This window comes from Oryctolagus cuniculus, chromosome 3 (assembly GCF_051225735.1).
Source record: "Oryctolagus cuniculus isolate XC-2025 breed Fujian yellow rabbit chromosome 3, ASM5122573v1, whole genome shotgun sequence".
Taxonomy (NCBI): domain Eukaryota; kingdom Metazoa; phylum Chordata; class Mammalia; order Lagomorpha; family Leporidae; genus Oryctolagus; species Oryctolagus cuniculus.
Genome location: NC_142869.1, coordinates 740,915 through 754,674, shown reverse-complemented (window position 1 = coordinate 754,674; position 13,760 = coordinate 740,915). Strand labels below are relative to the sequence as shown.

Below are 13,760 nucleotides of genomic sequence, written 5' to 3'. Positions count from 1 at the left end.
GCCGAGACAAAGGCGCCCTTGAGCGGAGCTCGCGGGAAGTATTTCCTGATCATATTTTTAGCACCTGAAGAAAACATTTGTTCTCCTTTTTGCCTGTGGGGGGTGTGTGTGTTTAACTCAAGGCCGGCTCCAGTTAACCCCCGTGCTCCCAGACCTGGCCCAGGATCCTCACGGGGCCAAGGCCGTGGCTCAGCGTGCTGGCTCTGGGGGTGGACGCCGGGCCTGGGGAGGTCCTGGCCCTGGGGTGGACCTGGCTCTGGGATGGACCTGGCCCCCACCCCCATTACCTCTTCAGCCTGGGTTCACCCCTGTGCAGAGCAAGCGGGAGGTGCTTCCTCTCTCCCCCCCTCCCCCCTACTCTCCCCTTCCTCTCTTCCCCCTCTCTCCCCCTCCTCTCTCTCTCCCCCTCTCTCCCTCCTCTCTTTACCCCTCCTCTCTCTCCTCCCTCCTCTCTCCCCCTCCTTCTCCCTCCCCCCTCCTCTCTCTCTCCCCCTCCTCTCTCTCCCCCTCCTCTCTCTCCCCCTCCTCTCTCTCCCCCTCCTCTCTCTCCCCCTCCTCTCTCTCCCCCCTCCTCTCTCTCCCCCTCCTCTCTCTCTCCCCTTCTCTCTCTCTCTCTCCCCCATCTCCCAGGTGGTGTGTGGGGGTTGTCCCCCAGAAGTGGGGTCTCCTTAGACCCCGTGCTGGGCAGGTGGGACTGACAGGAGGCAGAGCCAGTGCAGGACCTGGGCCCCACCCCTTCTCAGGGACATGCTCCCTGCTCTGGCTATGGAACCCCGCCTGCAGCCACACCCCCAGCACAGCATGGGCCAATGGCAGGTGGAGGCTGAGGCCCCAGGAGTCCAGGCCCCAGACACAGAAGTGTCCTTGGGAGAGGTGGGGACAAGGGCTGGGATGGGCACCACTCCAAATGTGCCCCCCCCCCAGCCTGGGGGCCTCTGGCCCTGTGCCCAGGCCCCTCCAGGAGGGTCTGCTTTACCCAGGAGCCTTCGTGCTGTGGTGGTCGTTCCCTCCCTGGACCCACGGGAAAACCTCCAGGAATTCTCCCGGTGTGGCCGTGCAGCTCCCCCAGCCCCAGACCCAAGACAGCTCTCAGGAAGCCCCTGGGCCTGCGCCCAGGTAGGAGGAACGGGGCGAGGGGGCGGCACCCCGGCTACTGGCAGCCCTGCCCGTCTCGAGGGGGGACCTGCGCCTCCACGAGCGCCCAGGGAGGGGGAGCCCGTGGGCTGGCGCTTTAAGAGTCGCCACTCTGCGTGGCGCCGCCCCGGCCCGCCCCGCCGAGTGACCGCCCAGGCTGGGTATTTAAGCCGCGGCCCCGAGGGCGGGCCGGCCCGAGCGCGGTCCCACACGGCGCCTTCTGCACGGCGGCCGGCCTGGCCCCCGCCCGCGGCCCCGCCGCAGACCCGGCGATGCGGCGCGGCGCCGCCTGGGCGCTGCTGCTGGCCGCAGCCCTGGGCCTCGGGGCGCGCGGGGCGCGGGGCGCCGTGGCGCTCGCCGACTTCTACCCGTTCGGCGCGGAGCGCGGCGACGCCGCCACCCCTCGGCGGGACGACGGCGGCTCGGGGCTGCAGCCGCTCTCCGCGCCCTTCCCGTTCTTCGGGGCGCAGCACTCGGGACTCTACGTGAGTAGCGGGGAGGGCGCTGGCCCGGTGCTGCCCGCCCGCCCGCCCGCCCGGCTCCGGCCGCGGCCGCCAGCCACTTGGCACCGCGGCGGCCAGGGGTGGACTGAGGACAGCGTCCGGCGGCGCGGGCGGGCGGGCGGGGCGGGCACCCTGGCCACGGCGAGCGGCGCCGGCCCGCGGGGCTCTTCAGACAGCGAAGGGGCAGCCGGCACCGGTGTTCCCGGGGCCTCAGTGACCGCGGGGGCGCTCGGCCAGGACAGGTCTCAGAACCTCCCCGCTGACCCCCAGGTCCAGTGGCCCCTCCCCAGGCACGCTGGGCCAGGAGCGCCGACTCACCACGCCCCCTTCTCTCCTTCTCCCTCCCCTCCTGAGTCTGGGGCTACCTGGGGACCCAGTGCAGGGACAGCTCCTGGCCCGGTGCCACGTCCCTCTCCAGGGCTCCGAGGGCTGTGGGCATCTGTGCAGTGGGGACCTCTGAATGCCCCCAAATCCCACCTAGAAAACACCAGCCCAGCCTGGCGTGCAGTCGTGCCCGACACCCACCTTCATCTCAGTGCCGCCCCAGCCCTGCCCTCTGCTCCGCCGTCCGCTCTGCCGTCCACGCCGCCGTCCATGCCGACGTCCCCACGCCCTCCCTGCCTGTGGTCATCCTGACCCAGCGCCCCCGGGGGCTGCTGCCACCACCATGAGGCTCTGTGGCCAGGCCTCCTCAGTGGCAGCTTTGGGGGATGCGACAGTGGTCTGTGGGTGCCGCCCCGTGAAGTCCCGTGGAGCTGGGTGGACAGCACTGGGGCCCAGGAGTGGGAGATGCCGTCCTGGTCACAATGTTCCTCGCACTGATGTCACGGGTGAAAACCCAGCCTCCCCCAAGGGACAGCCCTGGGCGGAAAGGACATCAGGGGCGCCGTGAGGGTTTCCAGAAGAAGGACGGGCGCCTGCCGTGTGGACGCTGGGCTCGTGAGGGAGCAGTGTGGGGAGCTGCAGCCAGACGCGTGGGGGGCGTCCACACTGCCCGGGGAGGAGAGGACCCGTCTTGGATGCCCCTGGCTCCACCTGGTCCACAGCCGGCAGGGCACAGCGGCGGTCCCCTCAGAGCCCTGGAGCCTGTGTCAGGCAGCCGGGTGCTGGGCTGAGCAGCCTTGTGGCAGGAGCAAGTCAGCAGGCGCAGGGCGCTGCCCAGCCTGGCCCTGGCGAGGCAGGCTTCCCACAGCCCACAGCGAGAACGTGGTATGGCTGGACTTCAGCGCCACGGTCACTGCCGTGTGTGTGGCACCTGCCAGGCCATGGGCAGAGAGAGCTGGACGTGGCCTGCGGACCTGTGGGGTGCAGCCGTCCCCCCTGGGAGTGTGCCAGGCCCCTGCCCGGGCCATGCACAAGACCACGCTGTGGCCTCTGGGAGCGACTGCATCCCAGCCCTGCTGCCCCAGCCATGGTCAGGGTAGGGGTGGCTGGGGTGTGGGCGGGGCTGAGCTTCAAGAGTGGTGGGCGGGGCCTAGGCCCCCACTGAGGTTCCTCCCACCCACCTGGGTCCCTCTGGCTGTGCAGCCGCTGTGCGTCTTGGAAAACCCTGGGCCCAGTCCAAGGAATGCAGACCCCGGGGTGGGAGCGGGAAGGGCCTGCAGTGAGGTGGACAGTGTTCCCAGAGCCCACAGGCAGGAGTGGCCTTGGCCTTGACCTCTGGCTGGCCGCACCCAGCTCGTGCCTGCAGCGAGGCATGGCTGCACACCCAGGCTGCCCCTGCACTGCCATCCCCACCCCGAGCCGCAGCCCAGCCCCTCCCATAGCACTGGCCAGCTCAGGACGGGCCCAGTGACCCTCGTCCAGCCGTGACCTCCTGAGCCTCGGTTTGCCAGTCTGTGCAGTGCAGCGCCCCCGTCTGATGGATCATGTCCATGACACGCGTCCAGCCCCAGCTCCAACCCGTCCGGAAAGTGCTCCCTGGCACCTAGGACGTCCCAGTGAAGCCAGGCCTGGGCACAGGTGACCCGCAGCAGACCCACAAGAAGGCTCCCTGCCCACTCAGCCTTTCCCCAGGCCCACAGACCACTGAGCAGGTGTGGGAACCCTCGGCCCGGGGACCAGCTCCAGGCTGCTCATCCTGCTGGGGCTTGGCGAGGCGGGGCCCCTGCCCCCTGCAGCCCCTCCCTGCTGGTACCAGGGGAGGAGGCAGAGCAGGAGGAAGCAGCCCCCAGCAAGTAGGGCCAGGCGGGGTCCAGGAGGAAGCCGGAGCCACCTGGGCTGTGGGTGCTGGCCTACGATGGCCACGATCAGCCTGGGTCGCCGGGTAGCCCTGGGAGGACAGGGCCGGCCGGGTGCTGGTGAGGAGCTGAGCTTCGCAGGCAGGTTCAGGGGCCCTCGGACCCCACATCCTGCTGCCCCCGCCTGCTCGGCCACCTCCTGGTCCAGACCTGCAGCTCCACTTGCCCGGATGCCTGCTGGGCCTGCTCCCTGCCCCCTGCCTTCCCTTCCTCCCGCCCATCTCTGAGTACAGGGCAACAAGGGCTCAAAGGGCAGTGGGTGCTGTCTGCCCCCACAGTGACCGCCTGTGCCACCTCCCCCTCCTCGGGGCCTCCCCAACGCCCCTTGTGCCCTGACCCCAGTGCTGGCCACCGCCCGTGTCCATTCCAACCTCACATGTTTTCCTGTTTGGGGTGTGGGCCCCACGAGTGGCCATGTCTGTCCCCCGGGCACCAGGCTCGGAGGTGGTCTCAGCCGCTGAGCCACATCCGCCTGCTGGCCACTGGGCGCTCTGCACCGTGCTTCTCGTGGCCTTTCCCAGGACTGGTCCGAGCTGGGGCATGGCCACCGCTGCAGGACTGTGGGGTCTGTCCACGCAGCTGCAGCCCTGTTGCTGGGCTGGCTTCAGGAGGCTCGTGGTCGGGAGTGGGATGCTGGCATCCAGACGTCCCCTCTGTGTGTGGACGGGGGGCACGCGGGGCGGAAGCCACACAGGAGGACAGAACTCAGACAGCCTGTGTTCTCCGAGGCCCTGGTTTCTGAGGAGCCCTTGGCTGAGGGGCTGCGGCAGAGCCGGGCGGCCCTGTGAGGAGTGGGGAGGCTGAGTGGGCGCCCACTGCCTCCACTGCTTCACTCCCAAGTCACCACAGTGGCCGAGGCTGGACCAGGCTGAAGCCGGGGGCTGGCAACGCCATCCGGGTCTCCCACTAGGGTGACGGGGACCCAGGGACTTGAGCCATGAGCTGCTGGTTTCCCAGGCACATTAGCAGGGAGCTGGATCTGAAGCCGGGACTCCGACCTGGGATGCGGCTTTGCAGCCGGCCAGCGGCAGCTTAACCCACTGCACCACACGCTGGCCCGTGTCGGGCTCTTAGAAACCCAGTCTCACCGTTGTCTGAGCACCTGATCCCTTTTTTATTGATTGCTCTAGGTGTGAGCGCATTTTAAACCTAGCATCGTCTTCAACTGAGATTTGCAATTTTAACTGAAATTTCATCTCCAAAGGCCAAGTGCCGTGTCAGAGCCGTGCACAGTGCTCACGCGTGTTCCCCTCCCGGCCGCCGTGCTGCCCTCGCCATGCATGTGACTTGATGCGTGTTAGGACGTGTGCTGTAAATGGCCGATTGACACTGAAGGGATGCGACGCCCTGGCAGGAGCACCGTGCACCTGCAGTGCCGTGCGGTCCTCCCTGTCGTGGCCGCCGTGGTCCCGTGGCAGGTTCTGCCAAGTGGCGTGGCGGTTGAGCGTGGGCTTTCTGTGTCTGAGTTGGAATTCCGTGGGAGTGTCCCCCCGTTCGAGATGCCGCCCATTGCCCCCGCTCGGCAGGGTGCTCCTGCCGCTTCCTGTGTGATGCTAGCTGGCTGCGTTGCCGTGCGCTTGTCTAATGTTTGTCCTGCTGGGGAGTCATTCAGACTCATCACTAGTGGATACCGAGTTTGGTGAATTTTGAGGAAAAAATTGACCAGTGCTGCACCCCAGTACCCGGTGCAGGAGGCACCAGGAGGCGCCGAGCAGGCTGGGGGTGACGGGCATCAGGAGAGGGGGGAGGTGGCTGCCCAGGCCACGGATGGACACGGAGCAGGGTTGGAGCATGGCACGGCAGGCCAGCGCGCCCAAGGGCATGGGGGTCGGGCAGGACTGGACGGGCCCTCACCTGGTGTGCAGCTGAGGCAGGAGGCGTTGCACAAAGAAGAGAGGGAGAGGCCGCGGCAGCTGGAGTGACAGGCCTGGGGTGGGGGAGCAGGTGCTCGGACCCCCAGGGCGGCAGCCGCTGCTGGGGAGGGGGAGGCCAGAACCACCCTTGCGTGCAGGGGTCCAGAGCCCTGAGCAGTACCCCTAGTCTGCAGGGTCCACAGCACAGCCTCAGAGAGGCCTGGGCCACAGGACAGGACGCAGCTGGGGGGAAGCAGGACGGGGTCTCCTCCTCCAGGAAGTCCCCTGGCTGACCCTGGTGGCCTCAGCCCTTAAGGGGCAGTGGGACTGCTGTCCTTCCATGGCCATTGCGTGGACCCCACCCTCAGGTGCTCACAGGGGCCACCCCCCTGCTTGCAGCCTGGGTGTGAGTGAGCCCCACTCCCAGCCCCTCTGCCCTGCCTGGGCTGCTTGGTAGTTGTGGGAGAAGCCCCAGGCACATGGGAAGCCACCAGGGTATCCGAGGGGCTGCTGGCACTCACAGCGAGCCCCGGCAGGCGGCACCACCAGGCAGAGCAGGGGGCCGGGCGACGCCTTTTTGATGGCTTTGTGCAGAGCTGGGGGCTGCAGGCCGCCCTGTGCTGCCCAGAGCCCCTCCCCCAGAGCCTCTGTGCTGCCCATGGCTCAGCGGGGGCCAGGACACGCCCACCACGGTGAGGGCGCCCTGAGGGCTCAGGGACGGCCCGCCACCCTGGCACGTGGCCACCCACCTGGACCGTGGGTGCAGCACGATGCCAGAACCACGCCCGCAAGCCCTGAGCTCCAGGCCGCAGGCCCCACAGGCAGCTGGGGCACAAGCAGGGGGGCACTGGACAGCAAGACCGCAGGGAAGGACCACGCGGGAGCCCCTCCCCTCCCTGAGGGTCTGACCCTGGCCGTGTGGGGTCCCGTGGCTCCGTCCAGCGCCTGGGCAGCCCCACCTGCCCTGTGCGGAGCTGCTGGCTCCACGCGGCTGCTGTAGCAGGTGCTAATCTGCTGGCGGGGGACACCGGGCTGCTCTCTGAGGCGAGACTGACGGGCAGGGGGTGTCCGTCTTCACAGTGTGTGCCCTGATGACCTGGCCCCGGTTGCTGCGGTCGCTCCAGCGGTCACGGTGCGGAACACACCCCTCCCACCCGAGCGGCCAATGCCCCGCCCCCACACCCGCCCTCGCTCCTCCTGTTTCCCACACCTGCGCGTCCCAGAGCAGGGGTGGGGGTGTCCTCCCGTGGCCATCCCTGGGACCGCGTCTGCCAAGTGGGTGGCAGGATGCCCTTGTCTGGCCGAGGGCAGTGTGGGAGTGCCGGGTCTGGCTCAGCCTCTCGCCCCTCATGTGCACTGGGGGTTGTGAATCCTGCCGCAGGCTCCTGGCCAAGTTCCAGTTTCCCTTTCTTTTTTTTTTTTAAGATTTATTTATTTATTTGAAAGGCAGAGTTACACAGAGAGAGAAGAGGCAGAGAGAGAGAGAGATAGAGAGAGAGAGAGAGAGAGGTCTTCCATCCGCTGGTTCACTCCCCAGATGGCCACAATGGCTGGAGCTGCGCCGATCCAAAGCCAGGAGCCAGGAGCTTCCTCCAGGTCTCCCACAGGGGTGCAGGGGCCCAGGACTTGGGCATCTTCCACTGCTTTCCCAGGCCACAGCAGAGAGCTGGGTTGGAAATGGAGCAGCTGGGTCTTGAACTGGCACCCACATGGGATGCCGGCACTGCAGGCGGTGAGCGGCTTTACCTGCTGCGCCACAGCGCCGGCCCCGTGTCCCTTTCTGGGGCTGGCGCAGGTAGCTGGGGTCCTGCGGCTTCAGTGGAAGCTGCGGATGGGGTTTGAGGCTCCCAGCTCCAGCCCAGCTGCTGCGGGCATCTGGGGAATGAACCAACAGCTGGAAGATGGGCGCGCTCGCTCTCTTGCTCTCTCTGTTCCTCTCCCTCCCTCCCGCCCTCCCCCACCAGGGGTGTGCGTGTGTGTGCATGTGTGTGTGTGTCCATCCCCCTGTGTCTGTCTACCCCAGGGTCACACCAGCCTCTGTGCCAGTGCCCAGGCCTCAGGGTGTGTAGCTGCGTCTTACCACAGGCAGGGGGCGCTGCTGGACCGGAGGGCGTCCCCTCTCTTGGCCCTCAGTCTGCAGAGGGACAGGAGGCCACCAGGGGGCATCTGTGGGCCCTCAGTTCTCCGCTCGCGACGCTTCTTCCCGTTGTCCCCTGACACCCAGGGCAGGGACCACACGGCAAGGCGTCCAGGCCCCCCGGGACCGGTGTTTAGTCCTCCTTCCTCCCCGGCAAGTGCTCGAGAGCACCGGGGGCCGGGCTGGGCTCCAGGGAAGGGGGGGGCTGGCTCGCTCTCCCTCTCGCTCTCCTTCTCGCTCTCGCTCTCCCTTTTTATTTGAGAGACACAGAGCCAGAGCTGGATCACTCACCCAAATGCCCACCCACGGGCTGAGCCAGGCTGGAACTGGGGGCTGGGAGCTGAGTTCAGGTCTCTTGAGTGCCAATTATGGGACCGTCACTGCCGCCTGCCAGGTCTGCATCACAGGGAGGTGGGTCAGGGCTCGAGCCCAGCACTCCGAGGTGCGATACCGGCACCCTTTTGCAAGCCCCTGTAACCGCTGGGGCTGAGCCAGGCCAAAGCCAGGAGCCAAGAACTCAGCCTGGGTCTCCTGTGTGAGCGGCAGGGACTCACGTGCTGAGCCAGCACCTGCTGCCTCCCCAGGTGCACATGGCCGGGCAGCTGTGTGGGATGCAGAGGCGGGACCCAGACCAGGAGCCCCAGGACGGGACAGTGTGGCCCGGCAGCCCAGCCGGGAGGTGGCCCCTGCCAGGCACCGCGGCCGCCCCCTGGTGCCCGCCCGCTCCTCGCGGAGTGCATTCACATTCCACATGGTCCACTCTCACAGGGGACATGCGTGCAGGGACAGCGGCACGCCCACCAGAGCCAGGGCACTTTTCTTGTCCCACGCCCGGAGCCCTGAGCCAGGACCCTTGGCCCTGCCCCGTCCATGCCAGCAGGGCAGTCCTGGGCAAAGTCCTGTGCTGGACATTTCCCACGCATGGGCTCATGCCGTCCCTTCTGGCTGGCTCCTCGCGACTCATGCGGCCGCGGGAGCCAGTGCTCCATTTCTCCTTGGCACCAGAGGAGACTCCGCCCACTCTCACTGCCTCACTGCCTGTGCTGCCGGCCGGGGGGGCCAGGGGGTGTCTTGGCTGCGTGCACACCGCCTGCACCTCTCCGTGGGCTGCCTCGGTTTGCACTTGGTGGTAGCCAGACAGCCAGGGGGTGCTGTGGTTCTGTCTCTTGGGTGTGCATGATGCCTAGCGGGGAGTGGGGTGCTGGGACCCAGGGGACTCGTGTCTGACCACTGAGGGCCTCCCAGATGCTGTCCAACACGGTGGCACCGCCGCACATCCCCCGGCTGCTCCCCAGCACCACCTGCTGGGAGAGCTGGGGTCCCGCTGCCCTGCCGGCAGTGATGTGCGCGTCTCGGCACGGAGCATCGACCACTTGCAGCTCTCCTTTGCAGAAATGGCCGTGCAAGAGTGCTGCTCGTTTCCATTGAGCCGGTGCCCTGGCCCGCTGAGCTCGAGTCGTCTTCGTTTTCCGGGCTGCGCCCCTTGTCACACTGTGGTCTGCGTTCTCTCTCCCATCCTGGGGCTCACATTTCCATTTTAAGTCTATCAAGTGCTCTCATCCACTGGTTCACCCCACCAATGCCTGCAGCTGCCAGGGCTGGGCCAGGCCACAGCTGAGAACCAAGGGCTCCATCCAGGTCTCCCACAGGGGTGGTGGGGAGCCCCCCGCCCCGAGCCATCCCAGCTTCCTGCCAGGGTCAGCATCAGCAGGAAGTGGGAGTCAGGACTGGAGCCTGGATTGGAACCCCGCTGAGATCTTAACCACGGCACCCAAGACCGACTCCCTCTCCTTGTGCCCAGAGAGGCCTTTTTAGGACAAATGTGTCAGGGCCGGGGCTGTGGTACAGCGTCCTGTGTGACACCAGGCCAAGTCCTGGCCGCTCCACTTCCGAGCCAGCTCCCTGCTGTGGCCCGGGAGCACAGGGCCGTGCACCCGCGTGGGAGACCTGGACGGAGTTCTGGGCTCCTGGCTTCAGCCTGGCCCCGCCCCGGCCGTGAACCAGCGGAGGGAAGATCTCTCTCTCCAGCTCTGCCTTTCAAATAAAATAAAATATTTTTAAAATACTGCGTTTTCATTCTGGTACTATCCAGTCCGTGTGTTCTTCTTTTGTTGTCTTGTACTGTCGGTGTCGGGCCCAGGAGCGCCGGCTGAGCGCAGACCACAGCCCCCATCTCTTCCTGCAGGCTCCGCAGGCCCGGCTCCCGCGCTGGGGCTGTAGTCCTGCTGCGCTCCTTCCGCACGGGGCCTGAAGTGGGGCCCAGCGCCCTCTGTGTGCTGGACTGGGCTCCCGCCCCCGTCTGCGTCAGAGTCAGAGCCGAGGTCAGGCACGCGGAGCCCTCCTGCTGCCCGGCTCCGCTGCTGCCGTCAGAGACCCTGGGCTTCCTAGGTCCTGAATTTCTCTCAGCAGCGCATGTGGCTTTTAGCGTAAGCGTTCAGGACGGATCTGCCCCGGTGTCACTGCCGCGGTGCTGGGGCGCTGTCTTCCCAGCTCCGCGTCTGCATCGCCCACTGCTGACCGCGAGTGCGGCGCGACCGGCTGGGTCTGGTCTCTGAGTAGCGGACTCCTCGGGATCTTCTTCATGCAAAGCACAGCCTCAGCGAGGAAAGAGCTTTGCTGCTTCCCGTGCCGCTCAGACGCCCCCTGTGCCACGCGCACCTCGGCAGCCCCCCCCCCCCCGCTGCGGGCCAGGCGGCCTGGCTGCTGGGGGGCGGAACCAACAGAGCAGGGAGGGCTGAGCCCCCACGTCCTCCAGCATCTTCTCAAAGCAGCTGCAGGCGGCCAGCGAGGACCCTGGCCCTGGTGGGTGGGGGGCATGAGTGAGGACCCCGGCCCTGGTGGGTGGGGGGCATGAGCAAGGACCCCGGCCCTGGGGTGTGGGGGGCATGAGTGAGGACCTGACCCTGGTGGGTGGGGGGCATGAGCGAGGACCCCGGCCCTGGTGGGTGGGGGGCATGAGTGAGGACCTGACCCTGGTGGGTGGGGGGCATGAGTGAGGACCTGGCCCTGGTGGGTGGGGGGCATGAGTGAGGACCTGACCCTGGTGGGTGGGGGGCATGAGTGAGGACCTGACCCTGGTGGGTGGGGGGCATGAGCGAGAACCCCGGCCCTGGAGGGTGGGGGGCATGAGCGAGGACCCCGGCCCTGGTGGGTGGGGGGCATGAGCGAGAACCTGGCCCTGGTGGGTGGGGGACATGAGCGAGAACCCCGGCCCTGGTGGGTGGGGGGCATGAGCGAGGACCCCGGCCCTGGTGGGTGGGGGGCATGAGTGAGGACCTGACCCTGGTGGGTGGGGGGCATGAGTGAGGACCTGGCCCTGGCGGGTGGGGGGCATGAGTGAGGACCTGACCCTGGTGGGTGGGGGGCATGAGTGAGGACCCCGGCCCTGGTGGGTGGGGGGCATGAGTGAGGACCTGACCCTGGTGGGTGGGGGGCATGAGTGAGGACCTGGCCCTGGTGGGTGGGGGGCATGAGTGAGGACCTGACCCTGGTGGGTGGGGGGCATGAGTGAGGACCTGGCCCTGGCGGGTGGGGGGCATGAGTGAGGACCTGACCCTGGTGGGTGGGGGGCATGAGCGAGAACCCCGGCCCTGGAGGGTGGGAGGCATGAGCGAGGACCCTGGCCCTGGTGGGTGGTGGGCGTGAGCGAGGATCCGGCCCCAGCCCTGGTGGGTGGGGGGGCGTAAGTAAGGACCTGGCCCTGGTGGGTGGGGGGCATGAGTGAGCACCTGGCCCTGGCGGGTGGGGGACGTGAGAGAGGACCCCGGCCCTGGAGGGTGGGGGGCGTGAGCAGGGACCTGGCCCCCGCCCTGGCGAGGGCCCCGCACTGACTTCGTGGTTGCAAGCAGCCCAGCCCCACAGGCCTCCCCTGCCACAGCTCCATGAAAACCCAGGGTGCTCAGAGCCGGCAGTGGGACCCCAGCCTCAGCGGTCGTGCCCCGCTGCCTTCTGGCCGGGCCCCAGGCCTGCCGCTGTTGTCCTGCCACCAGAGCTCCGTGGGGGGCAGCTGCAGCATCTCCGGGTGGGACCTGAGAGCCCCACCCCATACCACTGCCTGCGCCTGGGCGTCCTGGCCACTGTGATGGCCTTGTCCCTGCTCCCGGGAGGCTGCCACTCATGCCGACATCCACGCCACTTCTGATGAGTTGTATTTTTCTAGAACATTTCCTGGTTTTTTTTCTGAAGCTTTGAATGTGGCTACAGAGGCGTCTGTGGGACACTGACTGCCCGTGTGATGGCAGCGAGGCCGAGACCCCGCCCACACGGCCGCCGTGTCCACAGGTGCACCTGTGTCATGTTGGAGCAGACGCGCCCGGCATCCTCTGTGCCCAGGCCACTCAGGTTCTGCTGCAGCGGAAAGCTGACGCCCAGCTGCCGTTGTCGCTGTGAGCGCCGGGCTGTGCATCACCGGCTGTGCCGTGAGCACCGGGCTGTGCATCCGCCGGCCACGCTGTGAGCACCGGGCTGTGTGTCCGCCGGCCACGCCGTGAGCACCGGGCTGTGCATCACTGGCTGTGCCAAGAGCACCGGGCTGTCCATCTGCTAGCCATGCCGTGAGCACCGGGCTGTCCGTCTGCTAGCTGCGCTGTGAGCACCGGGCTGTCCGTCTGCTAGCCATGCCGTGAGCACTGGGCTGTCCGTCTGCTAGCCGCGCCGTGAGCACCGGGCTGTGCATCTGCCGGCCGCGCCGTGAGCGCCGGGCTGTCTGCTGGCCACACAGCTGCCCTGCTCTGCCTTTTGTGAGGGAGAGGAGGGAACAGGTCCTCGCCTCCACACAAGAGAGAGTTCGGGCGTGAGACAGAGCAGCGGTCAGCAGGCAGCCAGGTTTCCTGGGCCAGGCATCCGCCTCTGCGGACGGAATGAGAGTCCAGCCGCTCGGGCCTGGGCACCTGGCAGGCCAGGCGGGCGGCTCAGCGGAGAGCAGAGAGCTGAGCCCAGGCTGCGGCCGAGGAGGGCACGGGGTCCGGTTCTTCCCGCGTCCCCCCGCCCTCCAGGACACGGGGTTTGCTTAGTATGAATCGGGGACCTCCTCCTGAGGCCTCACTGCCCGGTGCTGCCGGGTGGGGGAGCCCGGTGGTGCTGCGCAGGGAGGGTTCTCCTGGGGAGCCTTCCCTGGGGGGGCGTCTTCTGCTGCTTTTCCTGGCCATCCGCAGGGAGCTGGACCAGCAGTGGAGCAGCCGGGACTCGAACCGGCGCCCACATGGGATGCCAGGTGGCAGCCACAGCGCCGGCCCAGCTGTACTGTTTAATTCCCGCTAACAATGCACAAGCACTCCCGCCCCCCACTGGCTGCCCTGGGGTTTGCAGCAGTAGTCAGCCTGATGGATGTGAGGTGCTAGCGCCCTGAGATTCTTTATTCAAAGCCAAGAGCTCCATCCAGGGCCTCCCACACGGGCGACAGGGGCCCAAGTGCCTGAGCCGTTAGCAGGGAGCTGTATCAGAAGTGGACTTGAACCCACGCCCAGATGGGATGCCGGCGTGGCAGGTGGCAGCTTCACCCTCTACACCACAGCGCTGGCCGGGAGTCACGGAAGTCTCGCAGTCTCCTGGCTTTGTTCCCAAGGTCTTTGTGTTCAGATGCCAGGGGGCCCTGACACTGGGACTGACACTGGGGCTGACACTGGGGCTGTGTCACTGGGGCTGTGTCACTGGGGCTGACACTGGGGCTGACACTGGCGCTGACACTGGGGCTGTGACACTGGGGCTGACACTGGGGCTGACACTGGGGCTGTGACACTGGGGCTGTGACACTGGGGCTGACACTGGGCTGACACTGGGGCTGTGACACTGGGGCTGTGACACTGGAGCTGACACTGGGGCTGACACTGGGGCTGACACTGGGCTGACACTGGGGCTGACACTGGGGCTGTGACACTGGGGCTGTGACACTGGG

General features: G+C 67.4%; 1 protein-coding gene across 15 annotated transcripts in view; it reads left to right on the top strand.

Annotated features, from left to right (window-relative positions):
• The first annotated feature begins 1,319 nt into the window (after nucleotides 1-1,319).
• The window catches only part of SNED1 (sushi, nidogen and EGF like domains 1), a 64,756-nt gene continuing 52,315 nt past the window's right edge, over nucleotides 1,320-13,760 (top strand). For all 15 annotated transcript variants that reach the window (XR_016231310.1, XR_016231315.1, XR_016231314.1 and 12 more), the window contains exon 1: nucleotides 1,320-1,619. Coding sequence is in view for 9 of the 15 variants with exons in the window: in XM_051839354.3 (XP_051695314.1) it covers nucleotides 1,407-1,619 (213 nt within the window). In the remaining 6 variants the exon portion in view is untranslated. The remainder of the gene's footprint in view (nucleotides 1,620-13,760) is intronic.